General features: G+C 50.9%; 1 protein-coding gene across 4 annotated transcripts in view; it reads right to left on the bottom strand.

Annotated features, from left to right (window-relative positions):
* Positions 1 to 6,818: 6,818 nt before the first annotated feature.
* PBX3 (PBX homeobox 3) overlaps positions 6,819 to 17,621 on the bottom strand; it is a 165,172-nt gene continuing 154,369 nt past the window's right edge. For 3 of the 4 annotated variants that reach the window (XM_006116916.5, XM_006116915.5, XM_006116917.5), the window contains exons 6-9: positions 14,985 to 15,150; positions 12,276 to 12,388; positions 11,379 to 11,468; positions 6,819 to 8,348 (exon numbers count right to left, since the gene is read on the bottom strand). In XM_006116916.5, the coding sequence (XP_006116978.2) occupies positions 8,256 to 8,348; positions 11,379 to 11,468; positions 12,276 to 12,388; positions 14,985 to 15,150 (462 nt within the window). In that variant the 3' untranslated portion in view covers positions 6,819 to 8,255. The remainder of the gene's footprint in view (positions 8,349 to 11,378; positions 11,469 to 12,275; positions 12,389 to 14,984; positions 15,151 to 17,621) is intronic. The other variant, XM_006116919.5, reaches the window with a different exon arrangement.

The following is a 17,621-nucleotide window of genomic DNA, read 5'->3' as shown; positions in this document are numbered from 1 at the left end:
AAAGGAGCTGGTGGGTGGGTGTGAGACACGGCAGGCAGGCAGATGTATGTACACATATACACATGTGCGTGTGTATTTACATGCAGGTTGGTAGCCACAGATTTGACTGAAATTAATTGATTTTAATTAGCCCGTGGAAAGAGCACGCTTAAATTTGTTGCCGCATGAGGGTTTTGGCAGTCTCAAATAAATTAATCCTTTTTATGATGCCAATGACAGGGAGCTGATCAAATAGCCTTTGATACTGAGTTTGGGACTTCGCACCTAGAAGCACTCTGATCTGCTTGAACTTTTTTTTTCCCTGCTGCTGCTGCTGGAGGCAAGAACGCGGCTACAAATGGCATTTGCTTCAGAACCCACTCGCAAAGGAAACTGGGGATTTAGCAACAAATGAACCAAGGCTGGAAGGGAAACTTTGAAGAAAAGTTTCTGTGTGTTGCAAAAGTAGAATTTTCTCTGGCCGGGGGAGGGAGCGACGGGCGAGAAGACTAATTGCCAAGGAACAGAATGGTAGAAAAGGAGGCCTGGACGGGCGGCAAGAACTCAAGTCCCCGTCGCTGCACTAGGTGACTCTAGACTACCCTGGGACCTTCCACAACCCCCCTTGGAAGCCTCGTCCCCGTTTTAACGACCTTGATCGTTAGCAAGTTTTGCCGAATAGCTCATTTGCATCTCCCCTGCCGCAGATTCAGCCCCTCCGCTTGCCCTGCTTTGGTTGTGCGTGGAGAGCCGATGGGGCGCTGTCGGCCATCGGGACTGGACTCTTGCGCCCTCAGGCCTGGGTGCTGGCAGCATCTGAGCGTCGTGGGGGCACGAACCAGGCTGAACATCTGCACCCACAGCCTGTAGGGTATTTGTAAGGACCGAGCCCTCCCCCCGAGGCCTCAGCACTGCGCCCTGGCAGGACGTGCATTGGAAACAGCCTTTCCAGGACTTCCCCAGCTCGCTGTGGCAGCGGGTTGCAGTGGAAATGACTAAATGTGGCGCCACCTGTCGGCACAGGGAAACTCCACCCCCGGCGGCCACGCCGCGCTGCCCCTCCCCACGGAGTGGCTTTCCCTAGCGGCGCCGCTAGACACAGAGCCCAGGAGCAGCTTGTGTAGGCCGCTGTCTTGGCCTCTCCCTGCCCGGCTCAGTTCGCCCCACGGAGACTGGCTGGAGGTGCCGCTGGCGCTGGCTGGCGCTGGAATCCGCCAGCACCCAGACGCAGCTCGCTGCCTGCCTCGGAGCTCGCAACGCTCGCCGCTCGGCTGCGCTGGGACGAGAGCCACACAGAGCCCATTCCATGTTTAAACACTGGCCGGGTGTTCCCCTGCCCGCGGTGCCCGCTGGCTCTGTGGTGTTGGGAGCTGTGCGGGAGCCGAGCCATCCAGCGAGGGCTTGTCCCAACCTGGGCCTTGTTCTCTCTCAGCGCAAGGAGCCCGACCTGTTCCCGGAGCAGCTGGCAGGGCCTCCGGCTCTCGCCTCACATCTGCGCCAAGCCTGGTGCGACCCGCAGGAAAATCCAAACAGAAAATGCGGGGCGAGCAGAAAACTGTATTTCAGGTCGAAATAAATCCCCGGCTGGCTGTCGCACGGGGCTGTTCGTTAATTAACTCTGAAAACGAACCCCCCGCCCCGTTAATAGCATGACGCTGCAGCTGCCACTGGCTGGCCAGCCTGCCGCCCAGGACTGCCAGCCAGCGGCACAGCACACGGGGCCGCGACGAGGGGATTCCAAGCCCAGCCCAGCGACGGAGCCCTCGGCACCGCCGCAGAAACGGGCCCGTGCCTGGCATGCGCCCTCTGGGCGTTCGGAGCGGTGGGCGGGGGGAATCCAGTGCACCAGGAACGGGAGAACCGAAAACTCGTTTCGAACAGAGCAAGAAACGCTCGTGGAGCTGGCCCTGCCGTGCAGACTGGGGGTAACTCCTGCTCCGAGCTCCGTTACCTTTTCATTCACTCCCCTGCCTCGGGGGCTGCTAGAGCCACCCGCGTTGCCACTCACTCCTGTGCGGGAGCAGGCGGGGGCGGGGGATTTGCCTGCTGCTCCTGACGCTTCCCTCCGCAGTAGCTTGCCGTGCCTGCCGGGAGCTGCTCGCTCCAGAGTGCGGCCACAGATTTTCCCGCCTGACACCCTGGCTAGTGCCCCTGCAGGGCTAGGCTCCTTGGCCATGGGCCACAACCAGAGCGCATTGCAAGGGAGTTCTAGCAGCCAGCTCCCTTCCCAGCGAGCTCAGGTGCATGCTTCACTCTTCACCTGCCTCTAGCTCACTCAGGGGTGTGCCCATCTGGCCTGGCTCTAGTGCGCTCGACAGGCACCCCCTACTGGCTGGCTCTAGTGCGCTCGACAGGCACCCCTACTGGCTGGCTCTAGTGCGCTCGACAGGCGCCCCCTACTGGCTGGCTCTAGTGCGCTCGACAGGCACCCCTACTGGCTGGCTCTAGAGCGCTCAACAGGCGCCCCTACTGGCTGGCTCTAGTGCGCTCGACAGGCACCCCTACTGGCTGGCTCTAGAGCGCTCAACAGGCGCCCCTACTGGCTGGCTCTAGTGCGCTCGACAGGCGCCCCTACTGGCTGGCTCTAGAGCGCTCAACAGGCGCCCCTACTGACTGGCTCTAGTGTGCTTGACAGGCGCCCCTACTGGCTGGCTCTAGTGCGCTCGACAGGCGCCCCCTACTGGCTGGCTCTAGAGCGCTCGACAGGCACCCCTACTGGCTGGCTCTAGAGCGCTCAACAGGCGCCCCTACTGACTGGCTCTAGTGTGCTTGACAGGCGCCCCTACTGGCTGGCTCTAGTGCGCTCGACAGGCGCCCCCTACTGGCTGGCTTTAGTGCGCTTGACAGGCGCCCCTACTGGCTGGCTCTAGTGCGCTCGACAGGCACCCCCTACTGGCTGGCTCTAGTGCGCTCAACAGGCACCCCCTACTGGCTGGCTCTAGTGCGCTCGACAGGCACCCCTACTGGCTGGCTAGTGCGCTCGACAGGCGCCCCTGCTGGCTGGCTCTAGTGCGCTCGACAGGCGCCCCCTACTGGCTGGCTCTAGTGCGCTTGACAGGCGCCCCCTACTGGTATGTCCTCCTGGCCAGGCTCCAATGCGCTCAATGGGAACCTCCACATGGCCTGCTTCTGAGGTGCTCAACTGATGCCCCCTACTGGGCTGGCTCTAGCGTTCACGCAACGGGAATCGTGACTGGCCTGGCCCTACCGTGCTCAACAGGAGCCCCATCTGGCCTGGCTCTAGCTCAAGGGGAGCCCCGTCTGGTCTGGCTCTAATGCACCTGAGGGGAGCCCCATCTGCCTACAACTTCTTGTCCAATTCCCCAAGTTATGGTGCATGTCACTGAACTGGCCAGTGGCCTGAGCAGTAGCCGCTGCCTTGCTAAGTGGTTGCCTGACGGCTCCAGTCACTCCACAAGCCCGTGGCAGCTTTCCCTCTCCAGCACGCCCCACGCTGCCTTCGGGCCAGGCACAGGGCTGCATTCCAGCGCTCTGACAAGGGGCACCGCACGGACAGGGACCAGCTGCAAAAAAGGCCCTGGCTGCTCAGCACCTCCCACAGCCAAGTCAGCAGCTCTCCTTGTTCCCAAGCACAGGCCATCAATCTCACCAGCACTGCCCTCCCAACCTGGCTCTCCCCAGAGCCAGCCGCAAAGCACCGGCCCCCCAGCCCTCACCCGAGAGAGGCAAACTGGCTGGGGATCCTGGTGTGAAACGGCAACATACGATGTTATTGGGCTAATAAAATGCTAATATGATACAGGAACAGGAAGCGAATCATAACTCCTCTGTGGCTAAAACCGTGCAAGCAATAAATCGCTCCCAGGGCCTACCCTCAGCAATTGTATCGCTGCTTTCTGTGGCGTGTGGCCACGCTGAGCTAAGGGTTCACGTTTTGTCACATTTGCCGTGACATTAAAGCCAATGAAACACAATAAAACGTGCCACCCTTTGAAGAGTGCCAGTTTTCATGAGGCCTTTTTATTAATGTACACGGAGAGCGCTGCCTGGCCCGTGGGTTACTCGTACAACCGTGGCACCACCCGGCACAGAGCGTGGCCTCGGCACCGTGGCCCTGGCGTTCCCATGCTGCACTTCCGAGCCACGGCCCTCCAGAGTTAGGTGCACAGTTCAGTGCGGGCAGGAATAGCGCTATCTCGGGAGCTGCGCGGCTTCCCCATGGGCGCCAGTCTCCAGCAGCTCATATCCCCAGTGTCTGCAGTGCTTCTCCCGCTGGGCCAGGCCCAGGTTTCCGCCTGGCTGGACCCCTTGGGTTCCCTGCCTCTGCGGTCGGAGACCCAGGGAGCCGTTGGCCGGGAGCCGAAGGTCTAAAGAGCCAAAGCAGCGAACTCGTTTGCTGCGTCAAGGTGGCCGCATATTTGCTGGGTTTTCCTCCCGGCTGCACGCGGAAAGTCTGCAGCAGCTACTCAAGGCATCTGCCATCGTGACCACCGCGCCGCTCTCGCCACGAGCTGAGCAGCCTGTCCAGCGCTCCATGCAAACGTCCTCCAACGTGTGCTCTGGCTGCCAGGGCCACTTTGCAAACCCTCAGGGCTCCTCAGCACTTCAGTGCATCACCCATGCTGTGCTCTCGTCCTCCGGCACCTTGCAGGGGCCTCGTCCGCCGGCCGCTCCTCTCCGCTCGCTGGCTGGGGTTTCCGAAAGCACTAGCACGCCAGCAGCTGGTGCAGTACAGCCTAGTGGGTGAGCACAGGTCTCGCGCTGAGTGTACTGCTGGGCAAGTCACTGCCCTGCGACATGGCTCAGTTTCCCCATTTGCACGATGGAGTTAAAGATCCAGCCCTCCTTTCACAAGGCCCTGGGAGATCGAGTGGAGGAAAGTGCCGGGTAAGATCCAGGTGGCTTGGTATTAAGTTACATAAACGCCTTTGAATAGCCCTCTGAGACACCCCCTCCCCCATAGAAAACAAAATGGCGGCAAACTGGTCGTCCGAGGGGCGCAATATTGGAGGTTGGGGAAGTTCCCCTCCGTCTCAAGACACGAGGGCCCGGTCAGAACCAGGCCAAAGGGCCTTGCAGTGTAACTACTGCCCTGCACCCCGCCTCCCTCCCCTCCCCCCCAAAAAAACCAAACTACCAGCCCATCGCACCGCAGAAGAGCCTCGTGCTGGTCAGAAAACCCAGCTCCATGTACAGGCCCCACAAGCTTGGGCCAAATTCTTCCCCGAGTGATTGTTACTCGGTGAGGCTTAGCCCAGCCCCTTCACACACAGCTCCTGGGTAAAACACCAGCCAGCCAAAGGCCTTTGCCTAAGACTGGTCCTTTCAGGAAACCTTGCTGCTGTGTGAGCAAGCCTCCAGGAGAACATTTGTATTATTCGCCATGTGAGCCACGCGGCTCTTCTCCACTGCAAGGAAAGGCCGAATTGCACTTGTAATTCAAAGGGCCCACCGCCTCACTGTTGTAAAGACGCACTGTAATGAGGCCCGCTGGGCACAGGGCATGCAAGTGCGGCCCAAAGGTTGTTGATGGCCTTCCTATGAACCTCATCAGTATCTGACAGGTTTTTGCCTGTGGCCAGCCGCGATGTGATCAAGATGAGGGACGTCTGCGTGTTCGTTATGCTGCCTGGGCCTCCGCTGACACACTTTACATTTCAAATGCTATTGCTGTGGAGGACGAACACAAGCGCGTGTGGAGCCAGCGCGCTCCGTTAACACAGGCACGTAGTTTGGTTCTGGGTCTTCGGCACACGGGCAGCCTTCTCGGGTCTGCAGGCCCCCTTGCTCCAGCTCTGAGTTACTGGTCCCGAATGCTGTGCAGAGGAGGTTTGTGTCAATGCACCGTCTGTAGCCAAAGCGCCAAGTTTCATTTCTAAACCTGAGGAAGAGTGCACCAGTAATTGTGCATGCGATCATCAAACACAGAACTTGTGTTGCCTGATGCACATGGGTGTCTGAAACAATGAGGAAGATAAATTGTGTTCACTGTGTGTGTGTGGGGGGGGGGGGGAACAAAGATATGTCACAAATTACTTAGCCCAGGGATTGTTGATAAGAAAAGCTGACCCACAAGCTAATTGAATCATGCAAATAATCATTTAGCTGCCAAAACAACACCTATGGGCACAAGCAGCTGACTGAAAAGTAAATGTGATAGTCAACTATTTTACAAGGTTTGCATCTGCACTGTAACAACTTAGGCTGAATAGCAGTGCTAGTTACACCTTCTTCTGCCTAGATACGCACCCTGAAATAGTCCGGTAGTTCTATTTATCAGAGATCATTTGGCACAAGTGGTTAACATTAATTTGATTTCCTGAGAGTCAATTTCCTTTGGCCATAGTAAATAGGCTATTACCTGCTATTGACCTTTACTTTATTAACAATTTTTTTGAAAGACTATATATATATATATTGTTAAAACTGCTAATTTTAAGCCCTTAGTATAAAGACAAAGATTTTTATAATCAAATTGCAGTTGTTAGCGGAGGTTATATTTTAAAAATTAATGCTAAATAAAGACATAATTGAGAGTAAATAAGATGTTGCTTTTTAAATTTAGTCTAAAAGATTTACCCTTCCACTATCATTGATTTGAACTGCCTGCTGCAAAACAAAGCAGAGTAGAAATAAAGCCTAGAGATGAAAATATAAGTCTACGTTAAGAAATCTTGGACTAAAAAGAAGGGGCTATTTATCAGAATATACTAGACCTAAAATCTCAAATATCCTTCAGGCAAGAGTGCACAACTAGTTAGTTGTCTGGATTTACGAAATGCTTAACTCCTGCTTGATGATACCTCTCCCGTACATCTTGTGTCTGACTTTATCTTTGATGGCTGACTCAAACTGAGCAGGAAGAAATTACATCAACATTTGATCATGAAAGCAAAAAGTTTATTCATGTTTGAAACTACATATAACTACCACGAGGAAGACTTTTCAATCCAGGGTGTAATCCAGTTAGAAAGTAACACGAAACGTTTTAATACATTAGAATCACTGCCACAAATTATTTTCATGACTCAATCAGTTTCAGAATCGCATACAATACAAAAGAGAGAAAGAAAGGGCCCCCTGTTACACAGGGCGAAATATACAGTACTGAATACTGAAATCTGTATGCATTACAATTAGTTGTTGGTTTTTGCGTGGATTAGTAACAAGATGAAGAACATTCAAAATGTTTCTCAGTATTTACAACAGTTTTACTGTTTTGTGTTAAATCTAAGACCCAATGTTTCCACTTTAGCTTCTTTAAAAGTTGCAAATGCAACCCTGGTTTTTTTTAAAAGATTACAATGTACATTACATTTCATGAGGGGAAACAAAGGGTTAATTACAAGATGCAAAAAGATAAGAAAGAGACAAACTACAGCGTGAGTATTGTTCAGAGGTAGTAAGTGAGCACTCTAAGCTACAGAACATGTTGAAATTCTATTGGTTTGTATGAGTTCGCATGAGGTAATAAAGCTGTGTTTTGATTGGTGAGATGTATAAATACTCTTTTGCTACACTATATACAACACTCCATATAATGGTGCCTTCCTTGTTTTTGTGGTGGTTGCCAAGAGGATGTAGCAAGTCTTGGCATATCTGTGTGCAGCGCCCAGCTCATACTGTAAAACCCCAGATCTTGGCTTCCGCAAAAATAAGCAAGTATCTTCATCTCTTAGAACAATTTCTGTCCGTTATTGAAATACAGAGAGTAGATGCTGGTGCTCTCTGTTTCCAATCTATTTTAGAAAACAATAGATCACAACAAAAATGTGACGAATAAGGATTCTTCAACACAACCATTGTTAACCGAAATAACTGAACAGCAATGTTTATTCCAACTCTATAAGAGATATGAAAAGATTAAACACAATCAAAGTTTGTAATTCATTTAGGCGTTCCATGGACATAGGCAAGAAGTTAAATTTAGGTGAGGTGTTTCTTTGTGGCTGCTCTTGCTATTGAGGTTAAGCATAGATTGAACTTTTACCCTTAAGGCCAAGTAATTGGCAGCTGCTAGACCATCATTGTTAAAACGGCTGATAATAAATTATGATAAAATAGTTACAGGGCTATAAACAATGCTAAGTCTTGGCCTAATTGGATAAAGTGCTTTTTAACATTGTGTGTTTTGCGTATAAATACAAATGATTATGATACCTTTAAAAAACAGATTTACCAAGTTTTCTAGTAAGACAAGGTTTTACAGTAAAGCTGTAGGTGGTTGGCTACAAAAAAATTCCTCCTTTTTCTCCTGTTACTCTCAATGCACTAATCAAGGCATCTCAGCTCAGGGAAAAAGTGTTGCTGGGAGATTAGTTAGAGGTATCAGAGTGCACACTTCCCGGTCCTTCTGTAGGGGAAGTCACAGAAGATGGAGTAGTTGCGTCCTGCCAGCCTCCATTAGCCTGAAAAGGGAAAAACAATTCAATGGATACAATTGTGCATATTAATTACATCGTGCCATAGACAACAATAGCCTGGAGAGGCTGATGCTTTGGCAACAGAGCTCCAGGAAGGCCTGTTTCTTAAACTCCCTTTGGCTGCAGGATTTGGGAGAGCAAAGGGCAGAGATGCACCATGCAAGAGACACCAAGCGACGTGCCCTGCAGAGAGAGGAAATGCTTCAAGCAAAGAGCAAGTTAGGAATTAGGAGCCTTTTACTGAGGTGATGTGGGAAGGGCAGCTGTAAAAATCATTCACGCTTTAATGAAGGCCGTTGGAGAAGATTTCCCTGAGAGCAACAAACTGAAGCTTCACCCTCCCCCCCCCCCCCATTTTAGGCCTGAAAAACCTGCAGCTACTCAGGAATGGAAACTTTCACTCAGCTGATTGTCATTTCATTTCCAAAAGGACCGAATTCCTTTTCGTGCATGTCAGAGCCATTTCCCACCCAAGTGCTACAGGGGTAAATTCAGACGGTCTCCCCGAGTAAAAATATACGAGCAGGAGGGGGAAATGCGCTCTCCCGATCTGGTTTCCAATTATCTATAAACGCAGGCCCTGTTTCAGATGTTGCTCCGTGTCTCCACATGCCGCTGGCCCTCCGCGCATTAGACCTGCATCAGCAATAACAGGACTCAGAAACAAATTTGCCTTATGTCTTGGCCTATCGAGGCAATTGCTGAAATCAATGTCTGATCCCATTGCTGCTGTGGCAGACAGCTTGTCGCTCCATATTTTGATGTCAGTCGGGAAGAGGGCGGCGCAGGCCTGGTGAGTGGGGGATGCTGAGTGGAAGTGACGGGGCTGCCCTGCTTGGCACAGCAAGCGTGAGCCATACAGAGCCTCTCCCCGTGAGCGGCACAGAGTCGCCTTTGCAGGGATTCTTCCCCCACCCCAGTGCCGCCCACAAAGGCAAGGTGAGCTAATGGCCGCAACAACCGGCCTGTGTTCTTCAGGCACTTAGCTTGAACCCATGGCACTGGCCAGTCAGCACCACATGCTCTGAAATTCTACCACGCAAAAGAGCAGTAGATGTCGAATTTCACACAGCGCTCTCTGCCTGCCCGGGTAGTGTTGAAGCTGCAGGTTTTTCACCCCGTCCCTAATAACCAGTCCTTGGGAATTCCCTGCCATGCCGCGTCTCGCTGGATTTGACCTAGAAAGCTCCTCCATCATCCACAAAGAAAGAAAATGCTTTATGGTTCAAACAAGGAGAAACCAATAAATAATTGTCCCTTCTGCAGATGAACAATAACAAAGAGAGAACCTCTTGTCATAACAAACAAGCAAAGGGTTTGGGTGTTTTGTAAAAAACGTGCAATCACATTTGAGCTCAAAGTGTAGCACATGGGTAAAAATATTTCAGCAGCTCCGCTATGGATTCTGAATGCGCAACCAGTTGTTCTGAATGGAAAGGTACCATCACTGCCTCATTTTGTATTTTTCTTTAAGATACGAAAATCTACTTAGAGAAAGAAAAACTCTTGTGCAGATACAAGTCTAAAGATATTCCATCTGAAGTAAACATCATTCCTCTTTTATCCAAATTTATAAACAACAAATGTACAATATTTTTACTCAGCTTGGCAGCTGGAGAAGAGGTTGTCAGCAAGCATTCTTTTTTTCAAATAAATTAATCCTTACTCTGGTGGTTTGAGATTATGCACTGTATTATACAACAGCGCCTTATCAGGCCTCATCAGCGAAGATGGAATTCATGTCTGTAAAATGCTGCAGGCAATCACAGTTTCATATTTTATCATGTTGATAAGGATATCGCAAATTCTCTGAAGCATTTCAAAACACTTAAATGAAAAAGGAGAAATGCAACTAAAAGGCTTTTTATATGGTTTGTTGTGGGTTATTATGAGTTATTTATAAACCCAAAAAGAAAAAATTGACATTTGAAATGTAAAAGATTTGAGTATTTAATGGTACTTTTTCCCCCTTTATAATTGAATGTCTTCAATCACATTTTAAATCATTAATATTTACTCTCCAAGCAAGCGGAAACCCTAAAAAAGGGGGAAATCTCCGGTTCTCACCCTTGCTGCAGTAGTCACATTTTGTTTCTTCATTTCCTCACGATCGCCTCTTTTCTGTAGGCTCTCGGCTATTCCTCGCCAGTCTAGAGGCTAATCTACAGTCATTCCCTACAATGGGTAGCATTAACCGAGGAGGTGCGCATGGGTGGGGAGAAAGATTTGCTTGCGCACAGATGAGCTCTCTCTGGTACGGTAACGCCTGTGGGAGTGACGGAAAATGCCAGCCTCCTCTTCAGATCGGTTTTGAAAATTTCATTTTAAAAATCTAAACAGCTAGATAAAAATGGAGCATGTTGGACAGGTAGAGCTGACCTGGTTTCCAAAAGAGTCGCCCCCGAGATGGGGCGGTTGCCCTGGAGTTCTGCTTGTCCGTGCACCTGTCTGGATGGGGCGTGGGGTAGCTGCGTGCTGTTCTACAGGCACAGTGTGCCAAGCGCAGGGTCGCCTCCAGTGAGCTGCTGAGCACCCTCATCCCACTTATTTCAGGGGAAGTTTGGGGCGCACAGCAGCTCCCACTCTCGTCTGGTCAGTCCTTTCTGTGCTCTGGTAACAGGGCCAAACGCATTTCTGGGTCCCCCAAAACACAGTGGGGGGGGCATAGGACCCCCGAACAGGCTAACGGTCCGATAAAGCGATCTGCCGAGACCTGATGGCAGACAGTAAACACATTGCACAGAATGGCCCTCTCGAGTCTCCAGGGGACTCAAATCATGAACGTAGGCAGCTAAGTCACGTTCCTTTCACTTGTATCTCGTCTATAAAACTGCAAACTGCTTCTTCTCGCATCTGAGACGAGGGGCTACACAAAGGGCTGTTTTGTCCCCCTCCCCCCCAAATAAGCCGTACAAACAAAAGCTCTTGCAAAGTAATGAATACAGGTATTAATGGCTGCATTTACCTGACACCGTGCTTATGGCTCTCCAAACTACTGTTCCCAAGGGTACTCACATTTAAATTATGTGGACTGTACAGTGAATTTCCTCCCAAGCCATCACTGTATCCTCCCGTCTGATTGATAACATGACGCAGGGTATCCACCTTTAAGTAAGAGGAAACAAAATTCATCATTCCACATCTATTAAAACATCATCACTTACAATAGGCAACATTCTGAGTTATGTGCGCCAAAAGGGTTAGGCATCTTCCACGGAAGACAAATTTATCAATCAAGAATGACTGGCAGAATTTCAACAACCCCTTGCATGTTAAAGCCCATACATCTTTGTTTCTCACACCAGCCTAACGATAACCTCCTCAGAGCAATGCACCTGGTAAGTCCATCTTAAGTCCCTGCAGCAAACTGGTGTACATATCTCTACATATGTATGTGTCTGCACGTATGCAGGGATATGTACAGACATATCTACCGTGAATGAAATAGGGGGTTAGCGCTGTCAGAATCGATTGGAACAGCGTTTGAGAATGAAACATTCTTTAATAGCTCAGTTAGAGAAGTGCTGACATTTCTTTTCAAAAGGCCTTTATCCCAAAAACAAAACAAAGATGTGTTTGGTTGGTTGGTTTTTTTTGTTGTTTTGGGGTTTTTTTTAAGCAAATTGGTAGAATTTACAGTTCTCCGAAAGTCAGATGCACCCAGTCCCACTCCATGAGCTCAAGCCAGAGCCGAATGCATTCACAAAGCTCAACGTGTCAATCAGAACCAATCATTCTCTCCCCTTGGTTTGCTAGCGCCGACGCTAGGAGAATCACAGGCCACATTGAGGAATACGCAGCCTCCGCTCTGCAGGGAGGCACCGAGGATTTACTAGAGCCAGAGTAAGATGGAATTTTTAGCCCAATCCCTACCCTGCTAGAAAGGCCCTAGTTTTGGGGCATTTCTCCTACCTGTGATTGCACATTGGCTCCGACTTGGGACCCCTGGTAAGAATCCCCATTCAGACTCTGCATGTTCATGAACATGTCCCCAGAATTTGGGAGGTTAAAAGAACCAGAAGAACCTGGAAAGGAAAGAGTTAAGTGGCTGAATAACAGAGAGCTACACAAACGTCACCCCAAAGCCCTCACGGCAGGGGGAGATGAAGAAGAAAAGGAAACAAGGAGGAAAGGTGGGTGCATAACAGAGGATAAGTGTCATGACCTAGAACAAAGGCGAATCACCCGGGACAGGACGCTAGACTGGGAGACCCGTGGCTACGGGTAGCAGGGAGCAGCCATTGAGCCTTGGAGAACCCCTTTGGATGGCACCACAAACGGAATCGAGCCGCAAGATCCAGGCCTCTGCCTACGTCTGTGCCCACAAACTCTGTTTTGCTCCCACTCTTCCATCGCATTAGCTGTCATGGCAGCAATTCCCCAGGGAGCCACGGGAAAGCAGCGCGGCCCGGAGACCAGTTCGCTCTCTGGTAGGAGATACGGAAACCGAGGGCTTTTCTCTGCTGGGATTCCGTACCACTGGGGGCTCCTGTGAACCACTCGGAGAAAGAGACTTTCCCAGTGTGTTTAATGTCTCCTCGGAAAGGAACTGGCTGGTCATTGCTAATTCAGTTGCTTTTTTGCCATGCCGGTAGGAAATCTCTTGCCCCCACTTACTCACTTTCTTTCCACAGAGAATGTTTCCATATTACATTTTTTAAAGCATTCTCTGTAGTTACGTTACAGCAAAACTTTAGCTGTAACTTAGCATCAGAGACCTCTTTGGTGGAGACTTTGCTTTCTGGCCCTCAGCCCCAACCTCACTCCTACCCCTCACTGACTCCTAGTGAAGTGCTTGTCTGCAGCAGTGGTTCTCAACCAGGGATGCGCATAACGCTAGGGACTGGCAGAGGCATTCCAGGGGCCCAGCAACTCGTCTCCCTGTGTCCCTAGTTTTACAACAGGCTACACAAAAAGCACCTGCACAGTCAGCACAAACTAACCAGACAGCGACTGGGCTGCACTGCTCCAGAGGCTACACGCAGAACTTTAAAGTACAATGTTTACATTCTAATTTCTGTATTTTAGAATGAAATGGTGAAAACGAGAAAGGCAGCAGTTTTCCAGTTACAGGGCGTGTGACACTCCTGTATTTTTATGCCTCACTGTGTAAGCAAGCAGTTTGCAAGGGAGGTGAAACTTGGGGAGATACAAGACAAATCAGATTCCTGAAAGGGGAACAGTAGTTGGGAAAGGCTGAAAGCTACTGCTTTCCAGTATGCAGACAACTCATTAGTAAGACATTTCTAAGGCCATCTCTTCACTAAGTGGAAGATGGATGCTGCTGCTGCGAGCAATCTTCCGGAATTTGATTTAGCAGGTCTAGTTAAGACTTGCTAAATCAAACCCAGAGGGCCACTCTGTCAGCATCCAGTACTCCTGCGTTTGGGAACAGTGGGGAAACTTGAAACAAGGTATGTCCACTCCAGCTACGTAATGAATGCAGCTAGAGTTGTGTATCTTCATTCAACCTTCCCCTTTAGTGTAGACCTATTCTAAAAGGCCTTGAATGAACAGGTGATGATAGAACCCTAATGCAAACATATCCCCTTAGATGTATGTTTTATGTACAATATTAATTCATTTCAAACATCCCAGCATTTAAAGTCCAATTAGTGTGCAGCAAAATGTAAATATTCCCCTCTACACCATTTCTTTCATAACAGCACTTAGAGCCTTTGACTCTGCGTGGAAGAGCCATGGGGCTCTGCCTGACGACTCCTTCAATTGGGGGCAAAAAAACCAGTTGAAACCGCTCCAGACAAAGAAACCTGCCAAAAGACTGACTCTGGCACCGCCGTGTGCGCTGTGCGGATTAGGGTGCTATGTTGCTATGATTCTGACAGGACTTGTGGGGCTGGGAAAAGTGCTTAGCATTGGCCCGACTTCCTTCCCGCTGATGTCCACTGCGGTTTTACCACTCAAGTCCATGCTACGTTCTTACGGGATGCAGGATAACGTCTCATGCCCTGGCTTCTAGGGGTGTTCCATTGCGTTCAATCAACTAATCGGCTACTTGATGGAATTTGCATCAACTAGCCGATGAGTCGATAAGCGGGGGAAACTGCGGAGCTGCAGTGGGGTTAGCTGCCAGCCCAGGGAGCTAACCCTGCTGAGGCTCTGCCTTTTAAATGTATTAAGAGCCAGCAGGCATGAGCCAGGACAGCTGATTCCCAGCTCGCCCCCAGTCTCCTTCCTCCCTACCGCTGTTCTTTAGCCTTTTAAAAAGCACAAGCGCAGCGAGGGGGACCGGGCGTGAGCCAAGAATCACCTGATTCCCGGCTTGCGCCCGGTCCCCGCTGCGCCTCTGCCTCTCCTGCCCCCTGCAGAGATGGTGCTGGTGGGGAACTGGTTTTTAAGCCAGCTCTCCCCACAGCATCAGCTCCTGCTCCCCCGCCCCCTCTCGCTGTCTCTCTCTGGTAGTGGCAGCAAGGGGGGGCGACCAGTCATGTCTCTAGTTGCTTACATTCCTACTGGCTACTAAGTCTGGCTGAGGAATACTGAAACATCCTGAACCAAACTAAATCCACTGCCAATTCAGAGCCATTTTCCTCCCCACGTGGCTTTCCAGGAGGCTATGACTGACTGGGCCAGGTGAATGAAAACGCTGCTGGTACGTACCAGAGTTTGGTGTAGTGGGGGAGTTTGTCTGGTTATTCTGGACAGCTGCTGCCACGGCGTGCGCTGCAGTCACAGCTGTTTTTGCAGCATAAAGATTGGCTTCTTCCTGAAACTTCCCTATATTCTTCTTGTACCTGATTCTCTTATTGCCAAACCAGTTGGACACCTGTTGGGAGGGGAAAAAGGGAAAAACTGTCAAGTTCTCCGACGTGTTTGACGGGAAGTCATGTGATTGCTGCCGAATGTCGAGTTTGAGTCCAACACACACACCACCCAGAACCTTCAGTCTAATATCTGCTGGGTCCTCAGACTAATTCAGCAATAATCAAAGATCAGTTGAATATCATTAGAGATACGAGCAGGCCAGACTGATACACAAGGGGTTACTCTTGTGACAACATTCGTCGTGGAGTTTGCTGTGCAGGTAGCATGGTTTTGCCTACTGTTAATCACAAGGCATTTGTCAAACGCATGAACACGAGAACCCAAAAGGCACCGAAGGGAGGTAAAGGTAACAGCTGATTAAGTGAAAGACAGAGAGAGTTGGAAACAAATGCAATTGTTCTTTATTTTTGGGCTGGAACAACCTTGGCAGTCCTACGGTTGGAATCGTGTTTGGTCTGCTGAAAATGAAAGGAACAATATAAATCAACAATGGATGAAAAGTTGCTTTGTCATCTGCCTTTGAAGATACTGCATGGATGCCAAGAGGACTGATAAGGCGCTAACTATCAACCATGCAAAGGTCATGGCTGGAGCACGGCGAAATCATACCAACTTTTCTCATTTCAAGCCATAGAATAAAGTTCTTAATTAATAACCCCAGTTAATTACATATGTGGCCTACAGTGCCATCAAGACAATTCTGTTTGCACCGTGTTCGTGCCAAGACGCTCCGCGACACAACTCGAAACGGAAATGGGTCTGTAACAATGCACAGCTCAAGTCTGCAAGATCACATGGCAGCCGCTGGCGGGGCACTGCCATTTCCAACGGGAACATTCAGTTGCTGGACCTGACCCCTTGTGCCCATGGGGTTCTCTGCAGACCCCTTGAGCTATGGGACTCCCCAGTTACAGGCAAACAAGCCAGCACGGCCTGGCGATTAGAAACCACGTTCAGGCGCTGCATTTCGCAGAGGCTCGTTCTGACACCAGTGCCCAGCGGTGCAGGGTGAAGTCAGGGCCCGGGACATAGTGGGACACAGTGCCTGCCCAAACAGAGGAGGCAGGCGAAGGGTGGGAGCAAGGGACACATTACTATAGCCCCATTGTACAGAGGGGGGCCTGGGCACAGAGACATCAGGCCACCCCAGCAGGAAGTAGAAAGCAGGGGGTTGAATTAGGGTCTTTTTCCACTTAGTCTGCTACCACGGGGGGGGGGAGGGGCGGGCACTGCCTTCCCAAACTGCCTCACCTGCCCTGCCCATGCCCCACCGGATCCCCCAGGCCCTCCTCCAGCCCGCTCTCGCGCTGGGCCCCCGGCCAGCCTAGGGCTGCCCTGTGCCTCCCGGCTCTCCTCTCTGGCACTGCTCTCCGGGCGCAGAGGGGGATGAGCCCCGTTGCCAGCCGTCTGTCCAGGGCTCTGAGGCCGGGGCAGGCTGACGTTGCTGCTCGCCGGCTCCGACGCTCCAGAGAGCCAGCGGAGGCTCTGGCTGTGCTCTCCCAGGTGGGGCTGCTATCCTGCGGCAGGAGGCAACGGCCATATTGTTGGAGGGTCGGGCAGTGGCCAGCAGCAACCACAAGGGCTGTGTCTACACTGGCATGAATTTCCGGAAATGCTTAAAACAGAATAGTTTTTGTTATAAGTTTTTCCGGAAAAGGAGCGTCTACATTGGCAGGCTGCTTTTCCGGAAAAGCCCTTTTTCCGTAAAAGCGTCTGTGGCCAATGTAGACGCGCTTTTCTGGAAAAGAGCCCCGGTCGCCATTTTCGCGATCGGGGCTTTTTTCCGGAAAAGACTACTGGGCTGTCTACACTGGCCCTTTTCTGGAACAGTGTTCCGGAATAAGGACTTATGCCCGAGCGGGAGCAGAATCGTTTTTCCGGAATAGCGGCTGATTTTGTACAGTAGAGCGTCGTTGCTTTTCCGGAAATTCAAGGGCCAGTGTAGACAGCTCGCAGCTTATTCCAGAAAAGCGGCTGATTTTCCGGAATAAGTGGCCCAGTGTAGACACAGCCAAGGTGTTTGGGGGGGAACGGCTGGGCTTTGGTGGACAAAGGGTGTGGCCTCAGGCAGAAGGGGCAGGCTGAAGGCTAGCCTCCCCAAGCCATGGGGTCAGCCACGCCCATGTCTGCTACCGTAACCACTAGCCCAACCCCCTCCTTTGCCTTGTGTGGAAAGCCAGGCTAGTCACAGCCTGTGGCAATTCCACTGCTGGGTGCTGTCCACAGCCAAGCCTGCTCGGAAGTGCCGGTACGTCCGGCAGCTGCCGGGAGGCCTGTGCACAGCGCGCTTTGTGGTCCCAGTCCAAGAGAAAGATGCTCAAAACCCACCCGGCTGAATTCACAGGAACTGGCTCTCAGAACGGAAGAGATTCCCCACCTGGGAACAAGAGTTTTTGGCCCTTTTAGCGATGACGTCAGAAAACATCAGCTACTGAAAACAGAGAAATGGACCAATTTTCCACTGCAGGCCAA

This window comes from Pelodiscus sinensis, chromosome 23, assembly GCF_052426305.1.
Source record: "Pelodiscus sinensis isolate ZL-2025 chromosome 23, ASM5242630v1, whole genome shotgun sequence".
Lineage (NCBI taxonomy): Eukaryota > Metazoa > Chordata > Testudines > Trionychidae > Pelodiscus > Pelodiscus sinensis.
This window is presented reverse-complemented; position numbering and strand designations above follow the sequence as displayed.